General features: G+C 39.6%; 1 protein-coding gene and 2 non-coding genes across 4 annotated transcripts; 1 reads left to right on the top strand and 2 right to left on the bottom strand.

Moving 5' to 3' along the window:
- The first annotated feature begins 620 nt into the window (after nucleotides 1-620).
- On the top strand, nucleotides 621-7,158 carry LOC131331908 (serine hydroxymethyltransferase 3, chloroplastic-like). Of its 2 annotated transcripts, none has more exons than XM_058365869.1 (12): nucleotides 621-752; nucleotides 1,664-1,915; nucleotides 3,579-3,774; nucleotides 3,842-4,016; nucleotides 4,120-4,237; nucleotides 4,345-4,457; nucleotides 4,637-4,759; nucleotides 5,048-5,152; nucleotides 5,312-5,398; nucleotides 5,508-5,615; nucleotides 5,850-5,922; nucleotides 6,557-7,158. In XM_058365869.1, the coding sequence occupies exons 2-12, from the start codon at nucleotides 1,696-1,698 to the stop codon at nucleotides 6,829-6,831; spliced, it is 1,593 nt and encodes a 530-aa protein (XP_058221852.1). In that variant the 5' UTR covers nucleotides 621-752; nucleotides 1,664-1,695; the 3' UTR covers nucleotides 6,832-7,158. The 2 variants fall into 2 exon arrangements, with proteins under 2 accessions (XP_058221852.1, XP_058221853.1); XM_058365870.1 differs by lacking the exon at nucleotides 621-752 and adding an exon at nucleotides 774-953 and having other exon boundaries at nucleotides 1,668-1,915.
- A 4,875-nt stretch (nucleotides 7,159-12,033) lies between these two features.
- Nucleotides 12,034-12,125, bottom strand: LOC131335004 (small nucleolar RNA R24). Its single transcript, XR_009202398.1, has one exon. It is a non-coding gene; the product is annotated as a small nucleolar RNA R24 (small nucleolar RNA).
- Nucleotides 12,126-12,890: 765 nt separating this feature from the next.
- LOC131335003 (small nucleolar RNA R24) lies at nucleotides 12,891-12,982 on the bottom strand. Its single transcript, XR_009202397.1, has one exon. It is a non-coding gene; the product is annotated as a small nucleolar RNA R24 (small nucleolar RNA).
- Between the last annotated feature and the right edge of the window lie 265 nt (nucleotides 12,983-13,247).

The following is a 13,247-nucleotide window of genomic DNA, read 5'->3' as shown; positions in this document are numbered from 1 at the left end:
ATAGTGTGATGATTTACACTTTTGACCCCTAAACTATCACAATGGTGTTTATAATGTCCTAAAATTTTAAATCAACCTACGCCAACCCTAAATTATTGAGCGAGTTGCAATCAAGTCCAATATTAGTTTTCTCTTCAAATAGATGGAAACCTAAATCATGGATCTCCAATGTGCCAGAAACCCTTGGACTGTCCAACTCCTAATTTTTTGAACCGAACTCCTAATATTTCAATCACCAAAATAGAAGGGAATTTATAAGCTAAGTCACATAATGCGCACATGTGTGCTTGATTGGCAACGCGAGCAAAAAAGCATTTTTAGAAAATAGCATCTCAAAATACTAAAGTTTTCAAGAGTAAGGATTAAGAGCAATAGTAGCATAAAGTGACAATTGAGAGCATGAGGGGAGAGTCCCACCGGAGGATTATGTGGCCTAGATTATAAGCATCTCAACTAGGAGGTAAAAAGTCGTTTTTACCTCCTGAGACAGTCTATTTAATTTGAAAGCGTAAACTTCCAGTGGACGTGATTGCAACCTTCTCAATCGGGTAGGGATAAAATAGGTGGGTTTAAAAGTGTAGGGACAAGAAAAACATTAGTGTATAAAAGGGAACATAACTAAAAATAATACTCCGACAACTCATATTCTCAAGCTCAAAATACCCCAAGATACTTCGCCTCTCCTCAGTTTTGAAAAAAAAGAAAAGAAAAACCAAAAGTCGAATCAATTTAGACGAAACCATCATTTGCTGGTGATTTTATACTTCCCTCGGCTCTGTAGTTTCTGTTTAGATTTCTCTCAGATTACTTCTAATTTGCAAAAGTGGGAAACTTTCACCTTGCTTTTACTGTTAGTTTGCAAGAAACAGATTGAGAAAACAAAGTTCCAATTGCGGAGATTGTTGTTATTGTCATAAATTTCAAATAACTCCTTTGTTACTTAAATTGGTTGCGTGGGTAGTTTTGTTGGTTTAAGCTTTTCCATAATCTTATCGTTTGAGTTTTCATACTTCAGAGTCTTATGGTTTGATTTTTATGCTTTCATGAGGAGGTACAAACTGGAGTATATAAGTTAGTTTTTTTTTTTTTGAAAAAATAAAATTCTTCCAGTCCTTTTTTTTAGATGGGATTCTTACAGTAGTTCTAAGCTAGTAATTTGGATTGATGGAATTTATTTGAGTCAGTTTTATGCGCCGTACGCAGTCGTTTCAGTTTCATGCTGAAGAAATGAAATACATACTGCTTAAAACAGTTAAGAGAGATCTGCAGCGCAAGCCCTGCATACTGTCAGAAATTTATTGGTTGTTATGGTGTTATTATCAAGGGGTGTGTAACTATGCGAACGGCTCAGTTATAAGAGTTTGTGTTTATGTTGTGAAACACTAGGAATTTTCGGATTAGTGTGTTTCTTATTTTCTAATGAGAATTTTGAAGTGAAGATTTTCTGTGGTATTAGTTACGTGTCGTCGTGGTGTAGTAAAAAACCATTGTGGTGGTGGCATTTGGTATGCATCTTTTATGGGTGTATACCATAGCCGGACCAACGTAGATTAGTAGTGAAGTTAGAAATGTTGCATTCTGCAATCACAGTACTCTCAGTCATTTTAATGTGGTGTTAGTTTATATACTATTGTGCTTATTCTTGATATCTTTGAACGTGCAGGAAGCTTGTGAGTTGTCAAATTAGAAGCCAATATGCAGGCTTGTAGTGGGACTGCAGTCATGGGTTCTATTCAACAATCCATTTGGGGAAAGGGATCGGCTTTCCCTCCAAAAGGGTTGGGTTTCAATGGAATTGCTCATCAGGTTAAAACCAATTCAATTATTAAACCTTTTAGATCTTCTCAACTTGAAGAGAGCTTAGTCACTGGGAGGCCACCTTCTTCTGTTTATGTTTCTGCACCGGATAGTCGAGGTAGCAATAATGCTTTATCATCCACATTTGGTGCTGTTTATTATCTCTTGCATGCGAGAGGACTTGTAGTCTGGATATCCAACTTGCGTGTTTTTGCTAGGCTTATTTTGATTCAGTCAAGGACTTGCTAGTGTGTTTGTGTGTGTGTGCTAACTATCTTTCAAAATTCCTATAGAAAAAAAAAAAAAAAAAACTATGTTTCAAAATTTTCGGGAAATGTATTAAAATCCCTTGGTTTTGGCCGTTCCAAAAAAAAAAATATATCCCTTGAATATAGAATGTGCTAGTGTTTTTTAACCAACGGGAAAGATTTAGATAACCTAGTCTGTAGAATGAAGCACTATAATAAGCAAGAGTTTTTGACAATACCGTGAATGCACACTCTAAGACCTAAGTTGCTCCAACATGCATTGATCCCTTGAGCGTGTAACTGCCACCTTGAATCCTTAATTTCAAAACTCTCCTTCAGAATCCACGTAAGGAATTGAATCACTCTGCCTTGAATCCAGTAGCACTTCCCCCAAAACTAGTGGCAGAAGAAGTAACCAACGCGTGGAGATCTTCAACAGCCTTCAAAGATCCATATATTTAAGTAAATCCGCGAGTACAATGAAGGATTCTCTCTCTAGGCTTCATCTAGGAAGATCTGAGACTGTTTTGCAATACAGGAGAGAACGTGCGGTGCAGTTAGGTCTGAAATGCCCTCCTGCTATTTATAGTCTGAGCAGTCACATATCCGTTCATATTTTTTTAATTCTAACAAGCAATTAGATGCTTGTCAGCCAGGGAAATTGTCAGGTCTCGATGAATAATTATGCAATTATATTTTTCTGGGATTTGACAAATGGTTTATGTCAATCAGCTTTAAACCAAAATCTTGAACAAACTGCGGACAGGAATTGGAAAGGTCACCTAAAGGTATTCGATGGCAGTCGGTTGTAAGGCCTAGCAATTTCTCTTTAACATCTGTCAGTGTCAATCCTTGATGACAGAATTTCAGCTGCTCTCTTTCACATCTGTTGGTGCTAAGCCTTGGCGACTAACTTGAATTGCTTTAGACGTGATATGATTATGAGTTTGAGTAGTCACAGCAATTAGAGGGGTTGGATAAAGTGTTGGATTGCAGCATATGCTTTATTTACAGACTCTCTTAGAGAAGTCCTTTCTCAGAACTTTTGAACTCCAAATTATGGGTTTCCTTAGTAGAATGGGATTATTGAGAAAAATTCATCCTTAGATTTTGTGTTAGTTCTTTGTCAGTACCTCTTTTTGGTTTGTACTTTTACTCTCTCTTTTTGGTCTAGCCTGGACTAGGTCATTGGATCTGGTGGCAAACTAAGCTGAGAAGCTTATTCTTGGTGACATGAAGATCTGCATGTTGCATATGATAAGCTTGTAGAAAAATTCTTTTTTCTTTACTGGCCTGTAAGCCTGTAGCTTTATCTAAATACAAGTATAATCGGCAAGTATTATCTTATAGCAGTAGAATACTTCTGAGTCTTTTGATATTTATGTCTTGGTTTACTGCTGGGTTATGATTTACTTAGGATTTGACAGTTTAGACTTGGAGATAAACAGTCAATAGGTTTGGCCCCATTTCTGCAAAATAAGTTGCTGAACTTGCTCATACTAACTGAGGTTTTTTAAAAATCATGTTGCTCAGGTAATGGGAGCAACTTTACGGACTTTGGCCTGGGTGTAGCTGATTCTGAAGTACGTTCAATTATCGACAAAGAAAAGCAACGGCAATTCAAAAGTTTAGAGCTTATTGCTTCTGAGAATTTTACATCAAGAGCAGTGATGGAAGCTGTTGGTTCTTGCCTCACGAACAAGTATTCTGAAGGACTACCGGGCAAAAGGTAAGCTCTATTTGAGGGATGAAAACTGTTTGTAAGTATATGGTGTAATTACTTTTTTATATATCAGGTATTATGGTGGCAATGAGTATATTGATGAGCTAGAAACTCTCTGTCAAGAAAGGGCTTTGGCCACATTTCACTTGGATGGGAAGAAGTGGGGTGTCAATGTTCAGCCATTATCTGGTTCTCCTGCTAATTTTGAGGTTTATACTGCACTTCTGAATCCACATGACCGCATCATGGTGAGTTAAAGTTTTGTTTCGTTTGAGCTTCGGTGATTTGAATTTTTTTCTGTCTCGGAAGGTGTGCTCCTAAATTAAGTGTTTACGGTATAAAACAACATAGGGTCTGGACTTACCCCATGGGGGCCACTTGTCTCACGGTTTCATGACTCCTAAACGACGGGTATCCGCCACATCCATATACTTTGAATCTATGCCTTACCGATTAGACGAATCTACAGGTATTACATTCTGCAATTTCTTATTTTGCTAAAGATGGAATCGTAATTAATATAAAACGATCACTCACTGCGAAGATATTTCTGTGTTTGTCTCAATTTTCAAACAGGCCTTGTTGATTATGATATGCTTGAGAAAACAGCTACTCTCTTTCGGCCAAAACTCATTATTGCTGGTGCTAGTGCTTATCCTCGAGATTTTGACTATCGTCGCATGAGGAAGGTAGATGCCTTTTCTTGGGGTGTCGGTTGTCAGATAGTTGCACTTTTTTCTTTGTTCGTGTGATCTCACTTTCTCGCACAAGTCTAGCATTATGTATTTGAAATTTCTTTCTACGTTTGAACAATGTTCTCCTTTTTGTTTTCACCATGACATTTATTCCGCTAGATATGTATCTAAAGATTGCAGATTCTGTTGGTGCTTTTCTCATGATGGATATGGCTCATATAAGTGGACTTGTTGCTGCTTCTGTAGTTGCTGATCCTTTTGAGTACTGTGATGTTGTAACAACAACAACACACAAGGTACGGATTGAACTTTTAAAAAATTGATGTGTCAAGTATTTCCAACCCTTTCCTTTTGCATGCTTTGCACTTGTTTGGCAATTTAGGTGTATGGTTCATCGGTTCATGAGATTGCCTATAAAGTTGTCTGCTTGACCAGCAACAAAATAAGAACAGGAAACTATCCTTAATGGTCCCGTGTGTACAAGGACTCTCTGTCCCAACATGATTGTATTTGTTGTGAGCAATCTGCTATTTATGCCATGTAACATTAACATGATCTGATAAAGTGAGAACCTTTATCTCCAGTCTCTGAGAGGACCTAGAGGCGGCATGATTTTCTTCAAGAAGGATCCTGTTCTGGGTGTTGATTTGGAATCTGCCATTAACAATGCAGTTTTCCCCGGGTTACAGGTTAGTTAGCTTCTTCTTTTTTGCTTTGTTGTTGTTTTACCTCTATGTCCCCACATATTTAGCTCTTTTTTTTGGTCATATGCATGTCTAGCTTTTGCCGTTTTGAATATTTTTTAACCAAAAAAGTAGAGAAGCCATAAATATGAGTTATCTTTACAGGGCGGCCCTCATAACCATACTATTGGGGGACTTGCAGTTTGCCTGAAGAATGCTCAATCCTCGGAATTTGGGGCTTATCAAAACCAGGTATTGAAGTTCCACCTTTACATTCAGAAGCTGGCCCAAGTATCAGTTGACTCTTTAAATTAGTATGTAGTCTTTTGAGTTGGTAACTTTAACATGGTTCGCCTTGTAGGTGGTTTCTAATTGTCAAGCTCTTGCAAGCCGCTTGATCACATTGGGATATGAACTTGTTTCAGGAGGAAGCGATAACCACTTGGTTCTAGTGGATCTCAGACCACTAGTAAGTTTTCTGATTAATGTCTCGATGCTGTCATATCTGTTTGATATTTGTGCAGATTGCCAGGAGGATGTTCAAAATGATGTTAAATTAGTTGGTGCAATTCTGAAGACACATAATTGTTTTGATAGTTGACGAATTTGACTTATGTAACACTGTCTAAGATTGATATTTTGGATGAACTTGCCTATTTGCCAACTTTGATAGACTTGATTACAATATCTCCCTTGAAAACAGGGTATTGATGGGGCTCGGGCAGAAAAAATTCTTGATATGGCATCAATAACACTTAACAAGAATTCAGTACCTGGTGAGTTACCACAACAGCTTTTATGAGTGAAAACCTTTCGCTCTGTTTGGATAGATGCATATTTCAAATAAATGGATATGATGTTCAATTTTGACCCGAGAAAGAAGATCTCTAGGTTTGGATGACTTATGAAGCTAAAGTGGAACGTGGAGTAGGTAAAACAGATATTTTATGTGGATTCTTTGTATAACCACAATCTTTAACATGAAGAATCTCAAATCTCTCCTATGAATCGGTTGTTTCATACCCATCATGATTGTGCTCTTGAACCTTGAAGTTCCTAGGTGAACTAGCAAATAATCCCTCCATCCTACTTTGTGTGTCTACTTTTTGATGTTCCAAACTGTTTGTCCATCTTGAAAAGTCAATTAACTAAGTCCTATTAAATTCACCTTTTGCCCTCTCTTGAGCTGAAATAACAAGTTCAATTTTTTTAATGATTATGTTCCCTTAATAAGTTGTGTTTTTCAAAATGGACAAACAAATTGGGACGGAGGGAGTACAAGATTGTGCTATTCTCCTTGAATAAAAATGTCAAATCCCTCCATTTGAAATCTACAACTATCCACATGGAGCCTTATGATTATCCTCCTCCTTTTCCCTCCATTTAAAGTATTCTATGTGAACATATTAGGTGATAAAAGCGCGTTAGTACCAGGCGGCATCCGGATTGGATCACCTGCTATGACTACCAGAGGTTTCACAGAACAAGAATTCATTGCAACAGCAGATTTCATTCACGAAGGTGTGCTGATAACGCTTGATGCAAAGCGGTCTGTTTCAGGTTCAAAGCTCCACGACTTCATGAAGTTTGTGGGGTCCCCAGATTTCCCGTTGATGGATCGAGTGGCCGATTTGAGAAGAAGAGTTGAGGCTTTAACAACCAAATTCCCATTGCCTGGATTATGAGAGGTGTTGCCGAAAACAGATAGAAAAGAGAAGAAAAAAAAAAAGGTAATCATGTCCTGTTTCAGAGAACTAAATACTCTTGGGTAGGTAAGATGATGCACAATTTTGATTTCGAGGAGTAATAGTGATCATGTGTCTGTACTCTGATTTTGGCTAGCTTTGTGCTTCACCTTTGTTGTTGAGAAATGGAAGTCGTAAGTAGATATTGTACTTGTGTTTGTTTTTATAAGATACGAGAATTGAGAGTTCGGTTTGTGAATTAAAGCCAGGGAACCCTCTTCTCTGACAGGATCTATTTGAAGCATACACTATTCCGATTTCCTTTCATTTTCTTTCACGAATACGGGTCTAGATATGTGTTATTGATTTGTTTCAACATTAAGTAACGTATCGGGGATTCTCGGTTTTGTGCCTAACGGCTTGGCGTTTGTCCTGGCGGTGGTCGTTGAAACAGATCTGGTTGTGGTTTGGTAGTGTCGGCCGTGGTGGTGGTGATGGTGGTGGTGGTGTGCGGGCGGTGGTGGCGGCGGGCAGTAGGGCTGTGGTTTTGTTTTGTGTTTTTGTTGTAGGCGGTGGCTGGTTCGTCTCCGATGGTGTTTGGGGTGGGTTTGTCTCGATAGTGTTTGGGGTGGGTTTGTCTCAATGGTGTTTGGGGTTTGGTTCGAAGGAGGGGCCGGTGGCGGCGGCATCAAGGGGTGGTCGCCCCCTTCTGGCTGTGGTGGGGTTTTTTTTTTTGTTTCAGGTGGTGACTGCGGAGGTGTTGTGGACGGTGGGTTTTCAGATTTGGGGAGGTTTGGTAGGCATGGAGTTCGAGGGCGGCGCCATGGCAGTGTGGCTTTGGGTCAGCCTCTCGACGGTGGATGCAGGTAGCGGTTGGCTGGGTCGCGGGATTTGGTTTGGTGTTGGTGGTGGCTGGTTTGGGGAGGTCGGGCCGTTCTTCGAGGCAGTATCAGGGGCTTGTTCTCTGGGTTCCGGTGACTGTGGTGGCAGCTGTCCATCTCTCTCCATGTGGTTACGGTGGGTGGTGGGTAGGGTTTTCTTTAGGCTGGCCTATGTTTGTCTATGAGTTGGTCTCCGGTTTGACCTATGTTGCCTATGGGCTATGCTTTTTAGTTTTTGGGCTGGGTTTTCGGCTTATTAGGCTTCATGTTGTATTTGGGTTACAGGTTTCTTGTGGGCTTTATTGTTGTATCCTCTTACCTGTATAGACCATTTAGGTGATCTGGGCTATGCTAATTGGAATTCTCTTTGCCAACAAAAGCTTGTTTTGTAATACTTTTTCTTTTCAATAAAATCTTTTGCTTCGCGGTTCAAAAAAGAAAAAGAAAGTAACGTATGAGAGCTCTCGCAACAGCAAATGGTTTTTATAGGCCTCCAAATTCTTTTCGGAACAACTAGCTAAATACTGGAGTAGTAGTATTTACACTTTGAAGCATATGGTAATTTTCCAGCCAAGTAACATTATTATTACTCCCCAATTGAGTTGCTCGATCTCATTCGGTTGGGGAGGAATTTTAGAGAATCTAGTAGGGACTACTTCATATAGCAAAAGCTGGGAGCTCTTTTGGTGAGTTGAGAGAGATGCAGCAAGGAAATAGAGTATGATACTAGCTACTACCAGTCTCTGCTGGCTGGCTGGCTGATCATTTGGCTAAAGGGTGGGTGAATGCTTTGATGATGCCATAAAAATAATCAGAGGTCAAATATAATATGCCTGCCCTTTAGGGAATGTTTGATAAGGTTGAGTTATTTGTTCATTTAATAATAATAGTAACCCCACATAAAGGTTTAGCTAATAACATGGGGATCGAGGAGGATTGTATATTAGCTAGTATCCCTGTCCGTATTATCTCCCTCTTCGTTTAAGAGTTAAAAAGAATCTCTTTCTTCTTTTTTTCTCCCCACATAGTACAAGTATAAAATAATTCTAGAGTTCAAATAATCTTTATCTATTATCTCGTGGATTTCACATGTTGTCTTGCCTCTCTATCCCCAGTCCATTCCATTTGCCTCGCTCATAATTTACGTTTTAACACATGGTGGGATCCTTCTGAACCTCTTAAGTCATTCCAATGAAAGTTGTATTTAGCTAGAGTACCATTTAGTTTGGCCTGGGGTTGCAAGTAAACGAACTATCCGAGGCTCGATTAGGTAAAAGTTCGTTTGAGTTTGATTTAGGTGCTAAATGAGCCGAATCTGAACTTTTTTTTGAATGGCAAAATAGCATTTTATTAGGGGAGGGGGGAAAAGTTTCCAACCAAAAATTGGAACCAAAGCAAAGGGATGAAATCCAATGCAACATCTGAAGGCTTAAAGTGCTCAGACATACAATAAATAGCACAGAAAACCCGAAAGGTCTAAAAGCCCAAATATAACAATGAAAGCCCAACTCAAAAGAAAACTCAAAATCTAAACCCAAAGCTGCCACCCTCGCATCTGATAGAGGCAACACCACCGCCAGATTTCACCACCGCAACCACTAAGCCTCCACAGGCCACCCACGATAGAGAAACTTGAAACCAGAGAAAACCCAACCTACCATGAAAGGTGAACCTTGCCGTTAGGTGAGTACCGAGCCACCCAACGACAGCCACAACGGGAGCCAACACTGACCGCTCCACTAAACCTGAAAGGAACCTAGCCGTTAAGCATAAGCTAGAGGACCCAGCAGCACCTCCAACCGAGAGCGACGACCCAATTAACAGCCAAGAAAATGGGAGCAAGAACGGCTAGGGAAGGGGGTTGGAAAAAACAGATCTAAGACGGAGAAGGCGAAGGATTGAAGCCATACCCGAGCTGGAACGCCGGATCGGAACCCTTGTGCACAGCCACTATGAAGCAACAACAAATCGGCTCCCTAAAACGGCAAGAGGGACACACGATACCAGAGACCAGGACAGAGATCAGCAACGCCACTGAAGATCGCAGTTGCCGTCATCTTGCTATCTCGCCGTTCGATTTTGTGAATAACAGGAAAAAAAAAAAAAAGAAGGGTTAAAACGAAGCGGGAGGGAGGAGGAGGAGGCAAAAAGGGAGGGATAGGGTGGGAGAGAGGTATAGAGAGATGGCGGAGGGGAGCCCGGGGCAGCAAAAAACCCTAGTTGTTGAAAGCGATAGAAAGAGGGGAGAGAAGAGGAAAGTTAGAGAGAGAAAGAGATCTGAGCCAAATCTGAACTTGGCAATATTCGACTCAATTAGACTTGTGAACCTGGAGTACATATACATCTCTCATAAAAATTTCACCTTAAATATATAAACTTTTACATGTGCATGTATAAATTTTAAAAGTACTATAAACATAAATTTTTGTGTTTTATAATTTAATACAAGTTCTAGACTTGTATAAGAGTACAATCATCTACGACTGTAATATTTTTGAGTTCTCAAGACTCCTGAATAAGTTTGAGTTCAACTCAAACCTAGGCAAGTTTGGCTCGTCTAATTTTTATTGAGCTTGAGGTCAGCTTGAGTTCACTTAAATATTTAACAAACGAACTTGAGCATTCTAAAGCTCAACTCGATTTAGCTCGTCTGCAGACCTTGGCCTAATTTTTTAGAGTCTTCAGGGTCTTTTTGGTTGCTTTCTCTTAATCTTTACAAGATTCGGATTAAATTTTTAACAATATATTTTTTGCCCCTACAAAAGGAATCAGAAAAGTACAAAAACATATAGCAAAGTTGGGAAATAGTTTATATAGGACAACGAAAAGACCTAAAAATTACTACTTTTTTTTTTATAGGCAACACAAATTTTATTAAGAACACCTGATAAATGATACATCAAATGGGGGAGAGGAATCCAACTAATGGTTGGATGGGAAAAAAAAAAAAAAAAGATGGGTCAAAGCCCACCAACACCTAAAAGAATCAAGGCCCAAAAAATTAAGTCCAAAAAACCTCATGTGCCTGGTCCAAATCAAGAGCCAAAACAACATTTTTTGGTATTTTTCATCATCTTATATGAATTTTTTTTCAACTTTAGTCTCCATTTTCATACTTTTTTAATTCCTCTTATTGAAACGAAAAATATACCCCAATTTCATAAAAATTGAGAAAAAACAACAAAAGACCGCGCAAAAGAGATCCAAAGAAGCTTGTTACTCTGTCAAACTACATTGGACCATCTGTCGACATTTTTGAATAAGAGTACGTTGGACTTATAAAGGTGAAGGGAAATGTGAGAGAATCACTTGCATTAGAGATATTCTTATTTACGGAGTTGCTATAAACATGTTTGCAAGGCCAACCAATTGCAACTGTCAAAAAATGTTCTGAACGGTCCGAATTTTAATGAAATTTTTATGGCAAAAAGTTTAACTCTCCCCCAAAAAAATTTCATTTTACATCCCGACCGTCTAAACACTTTTGATCCGGATTTTAATGAAACTTTTACGGCAAAAAGTTCAACTCTCCCCAAGAAAAGTTTTATTCACATCCCGACCGCCTAAAACACTTTTATTCGGCTACGATTGAGTAAGATTTTCTCCTTGAATTCTCTTTTTCACGAGTTTTATTTATTTCTACTGATTTTCTTAACTGAATAAATAAAAAAGAAAAAACCCTCGCATCCAACTTCCGTCTACCTGTTCAATACATGGTGACGAGGGTCCTATACACGAGGTTTCAATCAATCATCCACAAGAAGAGGGGGAGAAATAGCACAAACCATTCATTCACATTTTCAATAACACCTCAAGTGCAACAAAAAATGATATCATATAGATGAAGCAAATATCATCTCACTCACTTCATAATCAATGGCGAGCCTACAATGTCTGGATTGTTCAGCTGCCGCTTCATCTCCCAAATCTCGATCCCCTTGTCTCCGCAATTCCTGGCTTGGCTATCACCCCCACACTTAGTAGGTACCTTGACAATGAGTTCCTAGTGAATCACCATCAGTGTTGGCCATCGCTGGCACCATATTTTGCAGTCTCATAACGCCATCCTTCCGAAATATGCAACTTAATATAAATGATGTTTGTTTTTCAACGTACAAGGACGTCCAAATCAAGGCAGGTAAAACATAGCAAAAAGAATGGTCTTAAACAACCATCACATGGTCCAATTCAAGTGACATTATAGGAAGGGGCAAATCCAGGGGAGGGAAATTGCATTTTAATGGTAAATGCGGGAATGAAATGAAGGCCATGGCAGGAACAGCAGAAAATTTTACAGCATGGCAATTAGTTTTTTACCAAAAATGCTCAGAAGCCAAGCGTAACAAGATATTTCATAGTAGAAACCACACAAAGTGGATTTTGCTTACATGTTAGCTTTCTCATCACCGCATAAATTTGCTTATAGATGCTTCGGAAGCATGATCCACACCAAGAAATGCATATCATGCATTTCCATGATTCTACAGGACAAAGTGAAAAAAGGTGTGAACCAAAGAGGATCATACACTAAAGAAAGGGCATGCTTTCCTTTTCCTCAATAGCTTGAGGATTCAGGAAATAATTCTGCAACAGATGTTGAAACATACACACATAGGGCAGAAACGGAGCCCGATTTTTTTTGTGAAATTGCAGTATAGTAAAGATATTGGTACCGACGGCAACCGGACCGAAATCCTACCGACAGCCTTGGCGGGCCCACTCCGGCCACCGGACGGCTTGGCCGATCCAAGCTGTCCAAAAATTCTATAAAAAAAAAACGAGGGGGCCTACGCGTGAATCAACGGCATCCGATGCGTGTAGGGTGTTCGATCCAAGCACCCCATATATGTGAAAATGGGGTGCTTGGATCAAGCACCCTACACGCATCGGATGCCGTTGATTCCCGCGTGAACCCCCTTGTATTTTTTTATAGAATTTTTGGACGGCTCGGCTCAGATCGGCCTTCCGGTGGCCGGAGTGGACCCGCCGAGGCCATCGGTAGGATTTCGGTCAGGTTATTGTCGGTACGTATAGCAGCACTCATTGCATAGGAAGTAATCTCCATTTCTCAAATTAAAGAAGAACCAGATAAGGGCATGACGAAAAACAACATAATTTCCAAAAACAACATAATTTCATAGGATGCACTCGAAAGGCAATGGGTTTGTTTGTAGAAAGAATGCTCAGAAGCCAAGCGTAACAAGATATTTCATCGGAGAAACCACACAAAGTGGATTCTTCTTACGTGTTAGCTTTCTCATCACAGCATTAATCTGCAAGTAGATGCTGTAGAAAAAGTGATCCACTAATGAAAAGTGAAACACACAGTTTAACCAACAATCTCATATGCTACAACAGTTCTACCGGGGTAAAGCCATCTTGCAAAGGGCATGATTTTCAGGATAACTTCGTGCAACAAAGTGATTATATATCGGGCACTAATGGGAGTGAGTTAAAAATGGATTTTGCTACTCTAAATTTGAAGGCAACCGCAGGGAGTTAGCAGCACCTCCAATCGTGACAAGTAGCATTTTA

This window comes from Rhododendron vialii, chromosome 7a, assembly GCF_030253575.1.
Source record: "Rhododendron vialii isolate Sample 1 chromosome 7a, ASM3025357v1".
NCBI classification, from domain to species: Eukaryota; Viridiplantae; Streptophyta; class Magnoliopsida; order Ericales; family Ericaceae; genus Rhododendron; species Rhododendron vialii.
The sequence above is the reverse complement of the archived record's forward strand: the minus strand, read 5'-3'. Positions and strand labels throughout refer to the sequence as shown.